Source organism: Lemur catta, chromosome 1 (genome assembly GCF_020740605.2).
Source record: "Lemur catta isolate mLemCat1 chromosome 1, mLemCat1.pri, whole genome shotgun sequence".
In the NCBI taxonomy this organism is placed as follows: domain Eukaryota; kingdom Metazoa; phylum Chordata; class Mammalia; order Primates; family Lemuridae; genus Lemur; species Lemur catta.
This window is the reverse complement of record NC_059128.1, coordinates 268,946,814-268,959,590: the sequence shown is the minus strand read 5'-3', so window position 1 is coordinate 268,959,590 and position 12,777 is coordinate 268,946,814. Positions and strand designations below refer to the sequence as shown.

At 39.7% G+C, this 12,777-nt stretch overlaps 1 protein-coding gene across 1 annotated transcript in view; it reads left to right on the top strand.

The window, feature by feature from the left end:
* The window catches only part of LOC123630660 (amyloid beta precursor protein), a 245,622-nt gene that overhangs the window by 148,933 nt on the left and 83,912 nt on the right, over positions 1–12,777 (top strand). Inside the window, 2 exon segments of the mRNA XM_045540498.1 lie at positions 77–244; positions 2,534–2,590. Coding sequence (XP_045396454.1) covers positions 77–244; positions 2,534–2,590 — 225 coding nt within the window.

The following is a 12,777-nucleotide window of genomic DNA, read 5'->3' as shown; positions in this document are numbered from 1 at the left end:
AAGAAACGTGTGTAGGTGAACAGCGAGACAGTGCCTTTTCATGCTAAATGTGGTTCCCCACATCTCGTCTGATTAGAGGTGTGCTCTGAACAAGCCGAGACGGGGCCATGCCGAGCAATGATCTCCCGCTGGTACTTTGATGTGACTGAAGGGAAGTGTGCCCCGTTCTTTTACGGCGGATGTGGCGGCAACCGGAACAACTTTGACACAGAAGAGTACTGCATGGCCGTGTGTAGCAGCGTCAGTAAGTGGACCCTTCTTCGAGCCTGGCCACCTTTCGTCTTTCTTGCCACTGACTCTGCTCTTTGTAACAGATTGATTTTCCTGGTTCTTGGGAATGAGCCTGTTGCTACCACTAACCACATTTCTATCAACTTCTCTAATTGCCCAAAGCCTCCACAGTATGTTCCATCATGAGCACACCTCTCCGTCTTTCTCTAATAAAGCATGGCCATGGATGTGTTCCTCTACTAGCCGTGGTAGATACGTCTTGCAATCTGTAGGGACTTTGAAGTGCTTCCCTTTAAAACAAAGCTGGAGTGGCTGTTTTTGTCTTCTGCAGCCGTGTCTGCAAATGCATACTTAATGTGTTTATCTGTGTACATACGTGTTCGTGTTTGTGCATGTGCACTACTTGTGCAAATATGATCTACCACTGGAAGCCTGGCTGACGAAGCTTCGGTTGCATTGACAAAGGTGTATGGCTGTGATGAATATCTTTCGGTTTTTTTATAACATGTGTCTTTTAACGTGATGATGAGGGAATGGGATTGAATTGAGCACAAGCACCTTATGTGCCAGAGGGTAGAAATGCCCATGGTTGCCCTTGAGCTCAGCACACAGACATGTGCAATGTCAAGTTTCCAGGTCCTCTTTTGAAAATAGAAGACAACTCTTAACATTAGAAACTTTCCATGACATAAGGCTCGGGGAATATAATTTTCAAAGTCTTTTTCTTGAATGTTAAACTTTTCATAATTCTGGGGGATAAATATATGAAGTCACGGCGACTTAAATGCAAGGTGAAACCTTCCCCTGAACAGGTAAATTCTCAGGAGGTAACATACCCAATATATGAGACTTCTGCTATTGCTAGCAGCCTTCCAAAGTCAAATCCCCAATTTTATTTATTTATTTATTAATTTTTGTTTCTGAGTAGGAAGTTTGGACTACTCAAGAAGTAATTGCTCAACTCGATTAACTAAAGACGAAACTCAGTAGTTGTGCATTTCTTCTTTGAGAGACTCCTGCCTTTTCTGTCCTGTGTTGCAAGGGTGGCAGCTACCATTTCCTGCCTGGCATTCTGGGGATTATATAAATTGTTTTCCAGCTGGATCATAGGATTAAGCAAAACAACAGAAGGACCTGCACCATTAAGACCTTCCATTGTGAAGGAGCCCAGTATCTAAGTGGAATCTAATGGAAAAGTTCCTGTTGGTCTCCTGCCATCACCTGTGAATGAGATGACTCTACTCCAGTCCTGTGTGTGAACAGGTGTAGGAACTGGTAACCCCAAGGTGGTTTTTTTTTTTGTTTTGTTTTTTTCTGGCTGTGATTGGATGATTGCAGCTTCTAGCTCAAATGACTCCCTTCTTCAGTTTCAAACAAAGAAGTCAATTAGGTCAGGTAATGTGAACACAATGGGGGGATTCTGTGGACTACGGCCCTGAGAACAAAGGGCTCTTATTACAGTGATTCTAGCTGGTTTAGTGGCTCAGGGCAATTTCCTGGCAGATTGCCAACATTTTTCTCTCTTTCTCAGAGTGGATTTGTTCTCTGGAATATCACATATTTTGGTAATAAGAAGGAGGTTTGTTTGCTTTTAATTGTGAGCAGTGATGAACTTGCCTCAAGAGTTAGAAGCTATCCCCTTACTTCATCCCAGCACCGCCCTCCTCCTCCCTCTCCCCGTCTCTTTTTGATCAGTTTGGGCTGGGAGCAAGCAGTGGGCAGCACAGGTTTGGTGAACGTGCACATGCTTTGCTGAAAGATTTGCAAAAGGTAGATGCTTCCAGTAGGGATGCATTAGATAAGGCTGTTTAGTTTTAGAGGGGGTAGGTTACAGAATAATAGATCAAGAAAGTAAAGGCAAGAGGCTGAAGGTCAGTTAGGTGGGTGGACAAGTATAAGTGGAGAGTAATGCCTCCACAAATACCCTGAGACCAGATCCAGAAGCTGCACCATGAATGGGTGAGCTCTGAAGGAATAGAAGGGAACTGGTGGTGTTTGGCACAACAGAGAGAGAATAGGAGCAAGAATCCTCTTAACAGGTTACTTGGATGTACCATCAGAGACAAAATATCTCGCATTCTAAGATGTTAACCTCTTGTGAAAATAGATCTCGTGTGTATATATTTACTTCGGTTCTACGGAGGGGCCAAAGCTCAGGATATTTTAGTTTGTTTTTTTTTAATTCAATGATTTTTTTGTTTGTTTTTATTTGGTTTTTGATTAGTGGAATTGTGTGAGTTTCAGCCATCCTTCCCATGTTTCTGTTTTCGTTTTTAGTTATGTTCTCTTATTTTCTCCATAGTGTCCCAAAGTTTACTCAAGACCACCCAGGAACCTCTTCCCCAAGATCCTGTTAAACGTATGTTGTCATTCACCTGGGGGAAGGGAGGAGGGGAGGAGGATGTCGCAGGGCTGGGTTATAACTCCAGCGTCATCACCTGCTTTGCATGGTTTTGTGTTTCTTGAACACCTGTCTGTTAATAAAATGTTTGTTCCCATTGCCTTGATTATAATTATATCTAATTTTGCCAGACAACTTGAGATGTCAGGCTAAGACTGGTGACTGAGAATCTTCTATTGTTGATCAATTTCCTTTTTAGTTAGTGTATTTATTAAATATTATATATGCAACATTATTATCTTTTATTTGGCATCACTGTTTTATTTCCTCAAGGCCACCAAGGTGCCATGATTTAACAAGAGACTTTATACAGAAGCAACTTGTTTCCTTAGAAAAATATTTAATATTCATGCATTTTAGTAAACAGACTAATTCCGGTGCATAGGTTCCAGATACGTGTGTCATAAGACAGATGTTTCAACTTTACAAGTGGAAGATCACTTTTAGACTTTAGGACCACCACTTCCTCCTTTCTTAGAATGCACAAGAGTGGGGGACAGGTGCCCAACTTCTGATTTCATCATTAAGGAGGAGAGAGTGAGCTTCCTATAAAAAAATGTATCAGCCAACCGCTGCAGGTCTTACAGTGTCTTATGTTTTGTGACATTATTTCAGTTGTCGTATCAGACTAGCTTGGTTTAAAAATGTGGCTTCAATACTCATATTTGGCTTTGGATTATATCCAGAAATAGTTTAATCCAGGTTTAGGTCAGGGGTAATACATACTCCTGATGCCTGTGATTGCTAAAAGGAAGAGATACAATTTTATTTGTAACTTAGATATTTTATAATTAAAATTAGCATTTATATACATTATCCTGAAAGCCTGGTCTCAAAATTGATGAAACCAGTTATCTTTTTTAAAAAACAATACATTGCAGATGGAGAATTATGTACTTTACAAAAGATTTCATCCTAAACCATTACAGTTTTTCAGTGGCCTCCGTAAAGTGTTCAGATTAATTCAAATTATGTGTAACTTTTGAAGGATGTGGTTTTTACTGCCACGGTAAACACATTTTCTGCTATTGTGAAAACGCATTTTTCTCTAAAAACCTTGAAAGTATGGCAAGTGGGTAGACACAGAAGGACTAGAGATAAGCAGATATCATACTGTGGTATTGATGATACGTTAATGTGCATGGCATGTTGCGTTGTTCTAAGCTTTTCACTGATGGTTTATTTTTCTGTAGAATACTTTCTGGACACTTTCTTCATTTCTTGTGTACATATGAGAAAACAAGGCTTCAAGAGCTTAGTGACTTATACCAAGCCATGGAACATGGCAGGACCAGGTTTGAAACCCAAATGACATTTTGGCTGTGCTCCGCACCAAATGGCTAAGCATTTGGTTCTTACATTGTTTTCTGGGTTAGTAAAATTACATTTGAGATTGAGAAGCACATTTTAAGAATACAGAAAATAATGGAAAAAGGATGAAGAGTATTAACATTTTTCCCTAAATGTCATGAATATAGCACATATCAATACATTAAATGTCTTCCCACCTTTTTACAAGACAATGATTATTTTTTCTTTAAGGTTAATTTTACATCATTTTAGCATATAAAAGAATTGTATTTTTTCATTTTTTATTAATTGATGGAAAGAAACATCGTTTCATAAATTTATTCTCATGACATACACATAACTACTTTTGGCATCATCTACTTTTCCAAACAGATACTGAAAGTCGTTTTGTAATTTTCTCTTTCTCAGTAATTTTCTCCATCTACTTGCAGTGTGTTTGGGATCCTGACACCTTTCCACTAGGAGGATGAAGTGATTTTGGCAGCTATATTTTCTTGTCTACCTACAGAGACTATTCAATCACAGCAAGTGAAGGGTTTTCCAGTGCTAGTACAAACAGACAGAGAAAGCATATAATTTCTTGTTATTTATAGCCTGTGTAGCTATGCAATCTTATTTATAGCAAAGCTGCACATTTGAATTGAAAAAGTCATGGTCATCTGGAGGTCAAATGCAGATAGCAGACTTGATTCAGAGAAAATGAGCTGAACTAGAAGGCAAACAAGTCTGTTTGATTGGACAACTTGGGCTTACTCTTTACTCCCTCACCAACCTAGAGCTAATTGGATGATATCTCTTTGCACAAAGGTGGTTGGTTTTATAAACAGGTTGCTCATTCGGAGCCTCTTCTAGTCAAGTAATGAATGTGAAATGAGATAGAAAAAGCTCCTCAGCTGAACTGATACAAGATTACACTTATGAAGAAAATATATGATGGTCTGCATTATAAATACAATGATTTTCCTGTCAAGACTTATTATTATAATCAAGCATTTCTAGGTTTCAAATTTTTGTCGTAAAAATCAATTTTGAACATTGCAGGTTTAGGGACACAGATTGTGTTGTTGTTCTTATTGTTATCATAAATAAGAATCTAAGCCACAGATGTGGGATAGAGACATGAGGCTGAGAGCTTTCATTTTATTCATAAGGAGTAAATTCAAAAGATTTGAATCCTTTAAAAAAATTCTTTCCTGTTTGGGATAAAATATATTATGAGATTAATTGTATCTGACATTAATTTTGCATCTGCACGTTTGGTTTAGGACAATGCAAAAGTTTGACATTCAGTCTGCACAGTGCAATATTTGTAAACAGTAAAATTATTATATAAATATTTGTTGATCAGTTTATATTTCAAATATGAGAGTATGATCTTCTTTTCTAGTGTTGTCCCCGTCACGTTGCATGTCAAAAGGCAGATAGTGTAACTCCTTAATGGCATTTAATCTCACAAAGAGCATCATGCCAGTTTTTAGTTAGCAGATTGCACCACGGGATCTGGCCAAAGAGTGACCCATCCCTGGCTCCTTCACTTGCACTGACGTGTTGTGCAATCTGTGCAAAGAACAGCTAGACCAAGGTTTCTCCACCTCAACACTGTTGACATTTTGGTCTGGATAATTAATTGTTGTGGGGGGTCTTCCCTATGCTTAGGGTATTTAGCAGCATGCCCGGCCCCTGGCCACTAGATGCCATTGGCACAACTCCAGCCGTGATGACTAAATAGGTCTCCAGACTTTGCTAAGTGTGCCCTGGAGGGCAAAATCACCCCTGGTTGAGAACCACCGTTCTGAACTAGTGATTTCCCCACGTCTGACTGAGAGATATAACTAGGCTGGTGTAAACAGGTATGCTTTCACTAACTTGAAGGCAAGTTGAAGTGTTAGAATGTCAGTAGCCTCCAATTCTCAACAGATGTTTACGAAATTGAATTTGTTAGACCACTGTGCTAGCTCTCAATATTTGTGAGATAAGATAGAAGTTGCTGTTGCTGTTCTGACTATAGTATTAGAGGGCTCAGTTTTTCTACTCTAATGTAAGCTACTATGGAAGCAGTGAATAAAAGAGTAAACTCCTGGATTGGAAGCATGTGGTTCACACATGCACCACCCCTTCCTCTTCTGTTTCATCTTAGTTTCCTAGAATCCCTGGAGAACAACCATCTGTAGAGATGCCCTGTAGCCTTGCTACACTGGTTACTTGTACCTTGGGATTATGTTTTTGGATTTCGGGTCTGTGCAGTGGTATAGGTCTGGCCCCATACAGGATTGAAGGAGCAAAAAAGATTGATTTATAGGCACATCAAAATGGCTCAGATATCATGAATAGACTAATACACTTCCAGAGAATATGAAAAGAATTGGAACCTATCACATCAGGGCAAACCACCACCCCCAAATTCTAAGTTTGTTTCCTCAGAAGCTCACAATTTGCAAACTATAGGTAACTCACCATGCAGCCTTTGAGCAGAAAGTGCCACCTTAACCCCAGGGTGGTCACAAGGACAAGAGTCATAAGACAGAAGTCTTAGTGTCCAGGCCATTTAGTCTTTGGCCAAATTTGAGCTATTGTTCTTAATCACATTATTCTTGTTCTTCCAATTGTTAAATAGCAAATATTAGTTCCCATTAGCACATTCTGTGATACTACTGGAACTATGATATTTTTATAAAACTGCCAAGCATCATGAAAAACAATTAAAAGCCTAAAAGATGTGATGGTGAATTAAATTACATGTCACATCAGTGCCAGTAAAATCTATCAGATTGACAAGTATGAAAAGCCAAATCTTTGGTATCCAGAAATGCTTAGAGAAGAAGAATGGCTTTCTCCTCAAAGCTGTAAGAGTGACTCTGACTGAAAAGAATTCAATTACTTAGCAAACCAGCATTTTTTAAAAGGGATGCAGGTTGAAACACTTGAGACCAGAAGTGTTTCAGATTTTGGATTTTTTCAGATTTTAAAATATTTGCATATTCATGATGAGCTCTGTTGGGGGTGGGACCCAAGTTTAAACATGCAATTCAAATTCATTTGTGTTTCATATTCACCTTATGCAAAAGCTTGAGAGTAATTTGATACAATATTTTTAATAATTCTGTGCATGAAACAAAGGTTGTGTACATTGAATCATCAGAAAGCAAAGTTTCACTATCTCAGCCACCATGTGGTATCATGTCAGCACACAAAAAGTTTAGGATTTTAGAGCATTTCAGATTTTCAGATTAGAGATGTTTAACCTGTAGTAAGAGAATGCTCATTATATATGTGCTTTATTTAGCTACTTGCCAAAGAAGAGTAAGTGGATCGTTTGAAAAAGAGGTCAGCAAATATTTTCCAGTAAAGGCCAGATCATAAGTATTTTAGGGTTTGTAAGTCATATAGTCGCTGTCATAACTACTCAACTCGGAAGTTGTAGCATGAAAGCAGCCATAGACAGTTAAGTAAACAAAGAGACATGGCTGTGTTCCAATTAAACATTAATTTTAAAAAAGTAGCCAGAAGGCCAACCCCTGGTTTAATACAGCAATTACTTTGGAGGGCAGGATGTGCTAGGCTGTGTATTTTGAGGGACACCAGCAAAGTAATAGGAGTACCTTGCTCTCAATAACTTGATAGTTTTATTGATGAAATGAGGCTGAGGTGTGTCCTAGACTTGAATGACAGTATAAAGGAAAATATGCAAGTGTAGGAAGAGATTGTGTAGGAAGGAAGAGGCTAAGGTAAAATGATACTGGCTTTATTCTTAAGACTTCCATAGAGGTTGACAGTTCCATCTGCTTTTACTGCCACAATTTCTATGAAAGTGGACAGTATTGAAGATTTTGACTTTTTGAACTCATCTATCGAGTGTTGAGCAGCTATGATGGGTCATCTCTTTATGAGCCTCCGCTAATGACGTCAAGAACAGCTTTTGACACATTGACAAAAACAATAACCTAAGGTTAACACATTCTAGATGCCAGTTATTACTGCAGTTGCTGCACATAAGTTTCTCAGATTCAGACTTGAGGTTGCTTTTAAATTTTGGTGCGTTGTGCTAAATAGAGAATATAGATTTTAATAAAAATAATGCCAGCATTCATTCTTTCACATCCATTTCACATATATGGCAACATTCCCACGTCAGTATGTGTCCATGGACATAAAAAAGAAATGTAGCTTGACTGAAGTAGAGCAAACACAACATAGATTACATTTTTATTACCTTATGTCCACACGATGCATTGGTAGGGTTCTCAGCCAACTGTGATTGCACTGACTATAAAATAAGCGTGATATAGGGGCCTATGGGGGGAAGTGCCTTTGTTCTTCTTTTAGAGAATCTAGTATTACATTGAAAGATCATCAGCTTCATCCTCTATCTTGGACTTGGTGGGGATGATAAATGTTTGAATTTAGAATGTGTTAGTTTTAGCTATTTTGGAATCAGAGAAATGGAGAGACTTAAAAAAAATTTTTTTTTAAGTTGGAATGGCAGTCTGAAAGCCCTGCCATGTTTCGAGATTAAATTTTCACATAAAATCTTTCTAAAAGGTTTATATTTCACCCATATATATATATACATACATATGTATATATATATATCCTCATTGCCATCTCATAAATTATAGACATTTCAAGTGACAACATTGCTAGTTGTGTATCAAATAGCGTTTTCACTGATAAGGCAATGACTTATAGAGGTCTTAATTTACTTTCATCTTCTATTGTCAGTGCTATAGAGATAAATTGCTTTTCTACTGATGAAAGGAGATGAACCAAATTTTCTTGTTATAATTTAATGTTAGTATTTTGACTAAATGCCATTCATGGGCCTCTGTTTAGGGAAATACTTGGCCTTGTGGCCCGTTGTAGGTGGTTGTGATCATTACTGTTTGAAGGTGGAGTTATTTCTCCTTTTTGTGTCCTGAGCCCATTATGACTATAAAATTATGTGTCACCCTAGAGATTAAGGAAACAAATGAAGATCAAAGTGATAGAGGCAATTTTTCAGGGTCTTTAATTTGGACCCCACATTCTTTTAGAATGAATATGAAACAGTGCTGTGCAGTGATTATAAAATCAGAACTGAGATAAAGGAAATTGGTGCATGGACACAGTTCAGTTTGATGGGTTATCTCCTGTGGAGTTCTCCAGATGGGCAAAAGGAGTGATTTCTACTGCATCCTGAAGATTTTAGCAGCTTTCACCTTGTTTTGAAATCACTTCCCTTCAGATGATACAGTTTTCTAGGGGGAAGCACAGGTGCGGAAATGTCTCACTGGCCTCTTGGCCCCAGTGATGGAGGTGTATTTTATTACAACCACATTGGGTGCAGCATCAGCGTTCATTGATAAATTGAAAGCAAATCTGCTCCCCTCCCCCCGCCCCAGAAAATAGAGCTCTGGCAGGTATTGTGAGCAGAGTACAGTGTGAAGTGGAAGTGTTGTGACAAGCATCCGTGTATCATTATTAAAATTGAAATGAGCCCTCACACACACGTAAAAGCAGTTTCTCCCTTAGTATTCAGTTGTGTGGTAACAGCATTTTGGTGTGAGAGAAAGAAGCAAATCTGATCCTTCCCATGTAGGGAGCGGGGCTGAGGGGAGACCCTCCCTTGAGAGCCACCCCAGTGCAAGCCACCCTCGTCTTTGTCTTCTACTCTTAACCTTTCACCTGCAGTTGTCCCATAGCAGCCAGAGTGATCCTTTTACAACAGGTCATGTCACGTAGTCCTCACTGTGGCTTCAAGGCCCTACGTATCTGTCCTCCACGTCTTCTCTGTCCCTCCCGCTACTTTCTCTCTTGCTGCTTCTGCTCTGGCCACCCGGTCTCTTTACTCGTCCTGGAATTTTCCGGGCACCCTCACCTCTTACAGCCTCATGCTCACTTCATCTGCCTGCCATGTTCTTTGGCAGCTCCCTGGGAAGCGTCTGAATGTCACCTTCTTAGTTAAGACCCTGCCTGGCCTGGCTGCCTACTTACTGCTGCAATCAAACTGCCCCCCCACCCCCGACTCTCCCAATCCTTCTTAACTCTGCTCTGTTTTTCTTTTTTTGCTCCATAATAGAAACCACATACTAACAATATGATTTCTTGTTTGTCTTTTTTTTTTTTTTTAATTTTATGTTTGTGATGATTGTTTCTCTCACTAGAATGTAAAGCCACCAGGACCAGGGTCTTTGTCTGCTCTGCTCACTGGTTGCTCTCCCACGAGCCTCGCGTATACCAGGGGCGGTGACATTGTTGGGCCGGAGAAAGCAAAGAAAGAACAGGCTCACTCAAGGCAGCACAGTCTGTCTGCATCACAGCTGCTGCCTCAGCTTCTCAGACACCTCTGACCCCCCAGGGTTGCAGAGAACAAGGACAAGGCTTGCCTAGCAGGTGTTAGTCATCCGGAATGCCACTGCACATTTGGAAGCAGAATGTTCACCTTGAAGCAGTAATGTGCTGTGAATTGGAACTGCTTTCCTGTCGGATTTTTTTGTTTGTCATGAGTGTTTTGATACACATTGTTGCTATTGTAAAGAGAGGGAGCTAACACCCTGTACATCTTACCGTGAGCTACAAGGCTGTTAGGAGAGTAAAATAAGAAAATAAAGAGGAAGGTCATTTAAAAAGTTCAAAGCCCGTGCGTGTGACGTGGGCAGTGCTGCTAATGATTAGGCACCTAGAGGTCAGGGTCCAGAGCTAAGGATGTTTACCCATGAGTCTTGTCTAGTTTTTTGTGGAAAGTGAACATATCCATCCAGCTTGCCTGCAGAAGACATAAGGGAGCCCGTCTGAGGAGGGCCCAAGGCTAAAAAGTCATTCGTATTCCTGCTCTGTGGGATGTTTCACATGCCCTCTGTTTTATAACCTGCTTCTGTTGGAGGTCATTTACCAGAATAGCGTTCAGGCCAGGAACGTCTGTTTGACTGAAAATAGGCCAACAGATATCATAACAAACCATATTTTTTTGCCAAGTTATAGTGTTCATTAACAAAACAAAACAACAAAAACCCTTTCTAGTGCCCCAACATGTGGATGGATTAACCCTTTATTGCTCTAAAAATTAGCTTTATGCGATTTTTATAGCATACCTAGTCCTAAATTCAGACTTTGTGTGTGGGTAAATGATAGTGTTTCCCCTCTACACAATAAAATAGGGTAGTTTGGTTTTTTTTTCTTCCCACGTATTAAATGAGAACACATAGAACATTCCTAGCACAGTCGATGCTAATGAAAAGAGGCTATTATTATTATTTGGTCAACATAGGAATCTGAACCCTTTTCATAGCTTCTGAGGAACCTCAGAGGTCTCTAAAGAGGATAAACTGCTTTGTGGTAGTTTAAAAAACAAAACAAAAATAAACCCTCCTAACGCCAGTTTGTTCCCACTTCGGTGACCTGTGTTTTAAGTGACCTGCTAATAAACAACTTCCTTTTCCTTGGGGCCCTGGGACATACCCTGACATTCCCTGAGCCCCACTCCCTTCTTGAAAGGAAGCACCTTGAAAGGGTAGGGCTAGGACACAGGTTTTCCTGTCCCGCCCTCTACCTATGTCGTCACGTCTCTGGCCTGCCATGGACTTTATCACAAAGTGGTAGCCAGTCCTGGTAACATAATCCCTGTAGGATGTAAGGATATTAGAGAAGTAGAAGCTGAGCTCTCTGGACATACTCCTCCTTAAAAACTGCTCTCCCCTTCCTCCTGACCAGCAACAGGGCAGTGATAATAAAATACCAAATTCATGTTAAAATACCAATATATGCTGTCACTCTTCTCTCCTTGACTAGACAGTGATCTGGTTTGCTAGTTGGTATGAATTCAGGATAATTTCACTTACTTCTACTAATTGAGATGGAGGGTTCGTGTGAATGGCTAAAAAGGTTGACTTAAAAATGAAAAGAGAGACGGCTTCTCTTAAATTCCTCAACTACAGGAAGTAACTGGGACCTTGGACAAAGATTTACTTGAAGAGAATTGTACTACTCGGGGTTCTGCAGAGAAACAAAAGCAATGAAAATACTTATTATGAGGAATTGACTCACAGGGTGATTATGGAAGCTGATAAATCCCACAGTCTGTCTTGTACAGTTGGAGACCCGGGAACGCTGCTGGTATAATTTAGTCTGAGTCCAAAGGCCTGGGAACCAGGGGAGCTGAGTCGATGGTGTAAATTCCCGTTCAAGATTAGGAGAAGACCATATCCCAGCTCAGGCAGGCGGGAAAGAAAATGGCAAATTTCTTCTTTCTCCTCCCTTTTATTTTCAGGCCCCCAACAGATGGAATGGTGCCCACTCTCACTGGAGAGGGCAGCCCAGGTTAATGCGTCCACCAGGTCAATTCTAATCTCATCCGGAAACACCCTCACAGGCACACCCAGAAATAATGTTTAATCTGGGCACCTTGTGCCCCAATCAAGTTGGCACCTAAAATTAACCATCACAGAAATATTTATTGATTAAATGGAACAAATGGGTAATACAGTGTTTGTATTTATTTCCATATACCTAAAAGGAAGGTTGAATACTTGAAATATTCTTAATCCTGCTAAATGTACCTCATGCATATTTTTTGATTATTTTTTATTCTTGTATTACAAAGCTACATTTCAGTTCAGGCCAATTCGATTATATGATTCAGATTGTAGTGTTTTATCTCCTTTCCATTTTACAGTAGACGATATTTGCACATGTAAGAGCTGGGAAAACTTCCTACGTATATAGTAAGCTTTATGATTCCAGTTTTCCAAAAGGGTGCTTATGCTGTGGTTATGATAGATACAGCCAGATGGCTGTCTTCATCAGTAATATAACCCCACTCACTCAGACATTCTCATTTGTTTAAAACGTAAAACACGGTT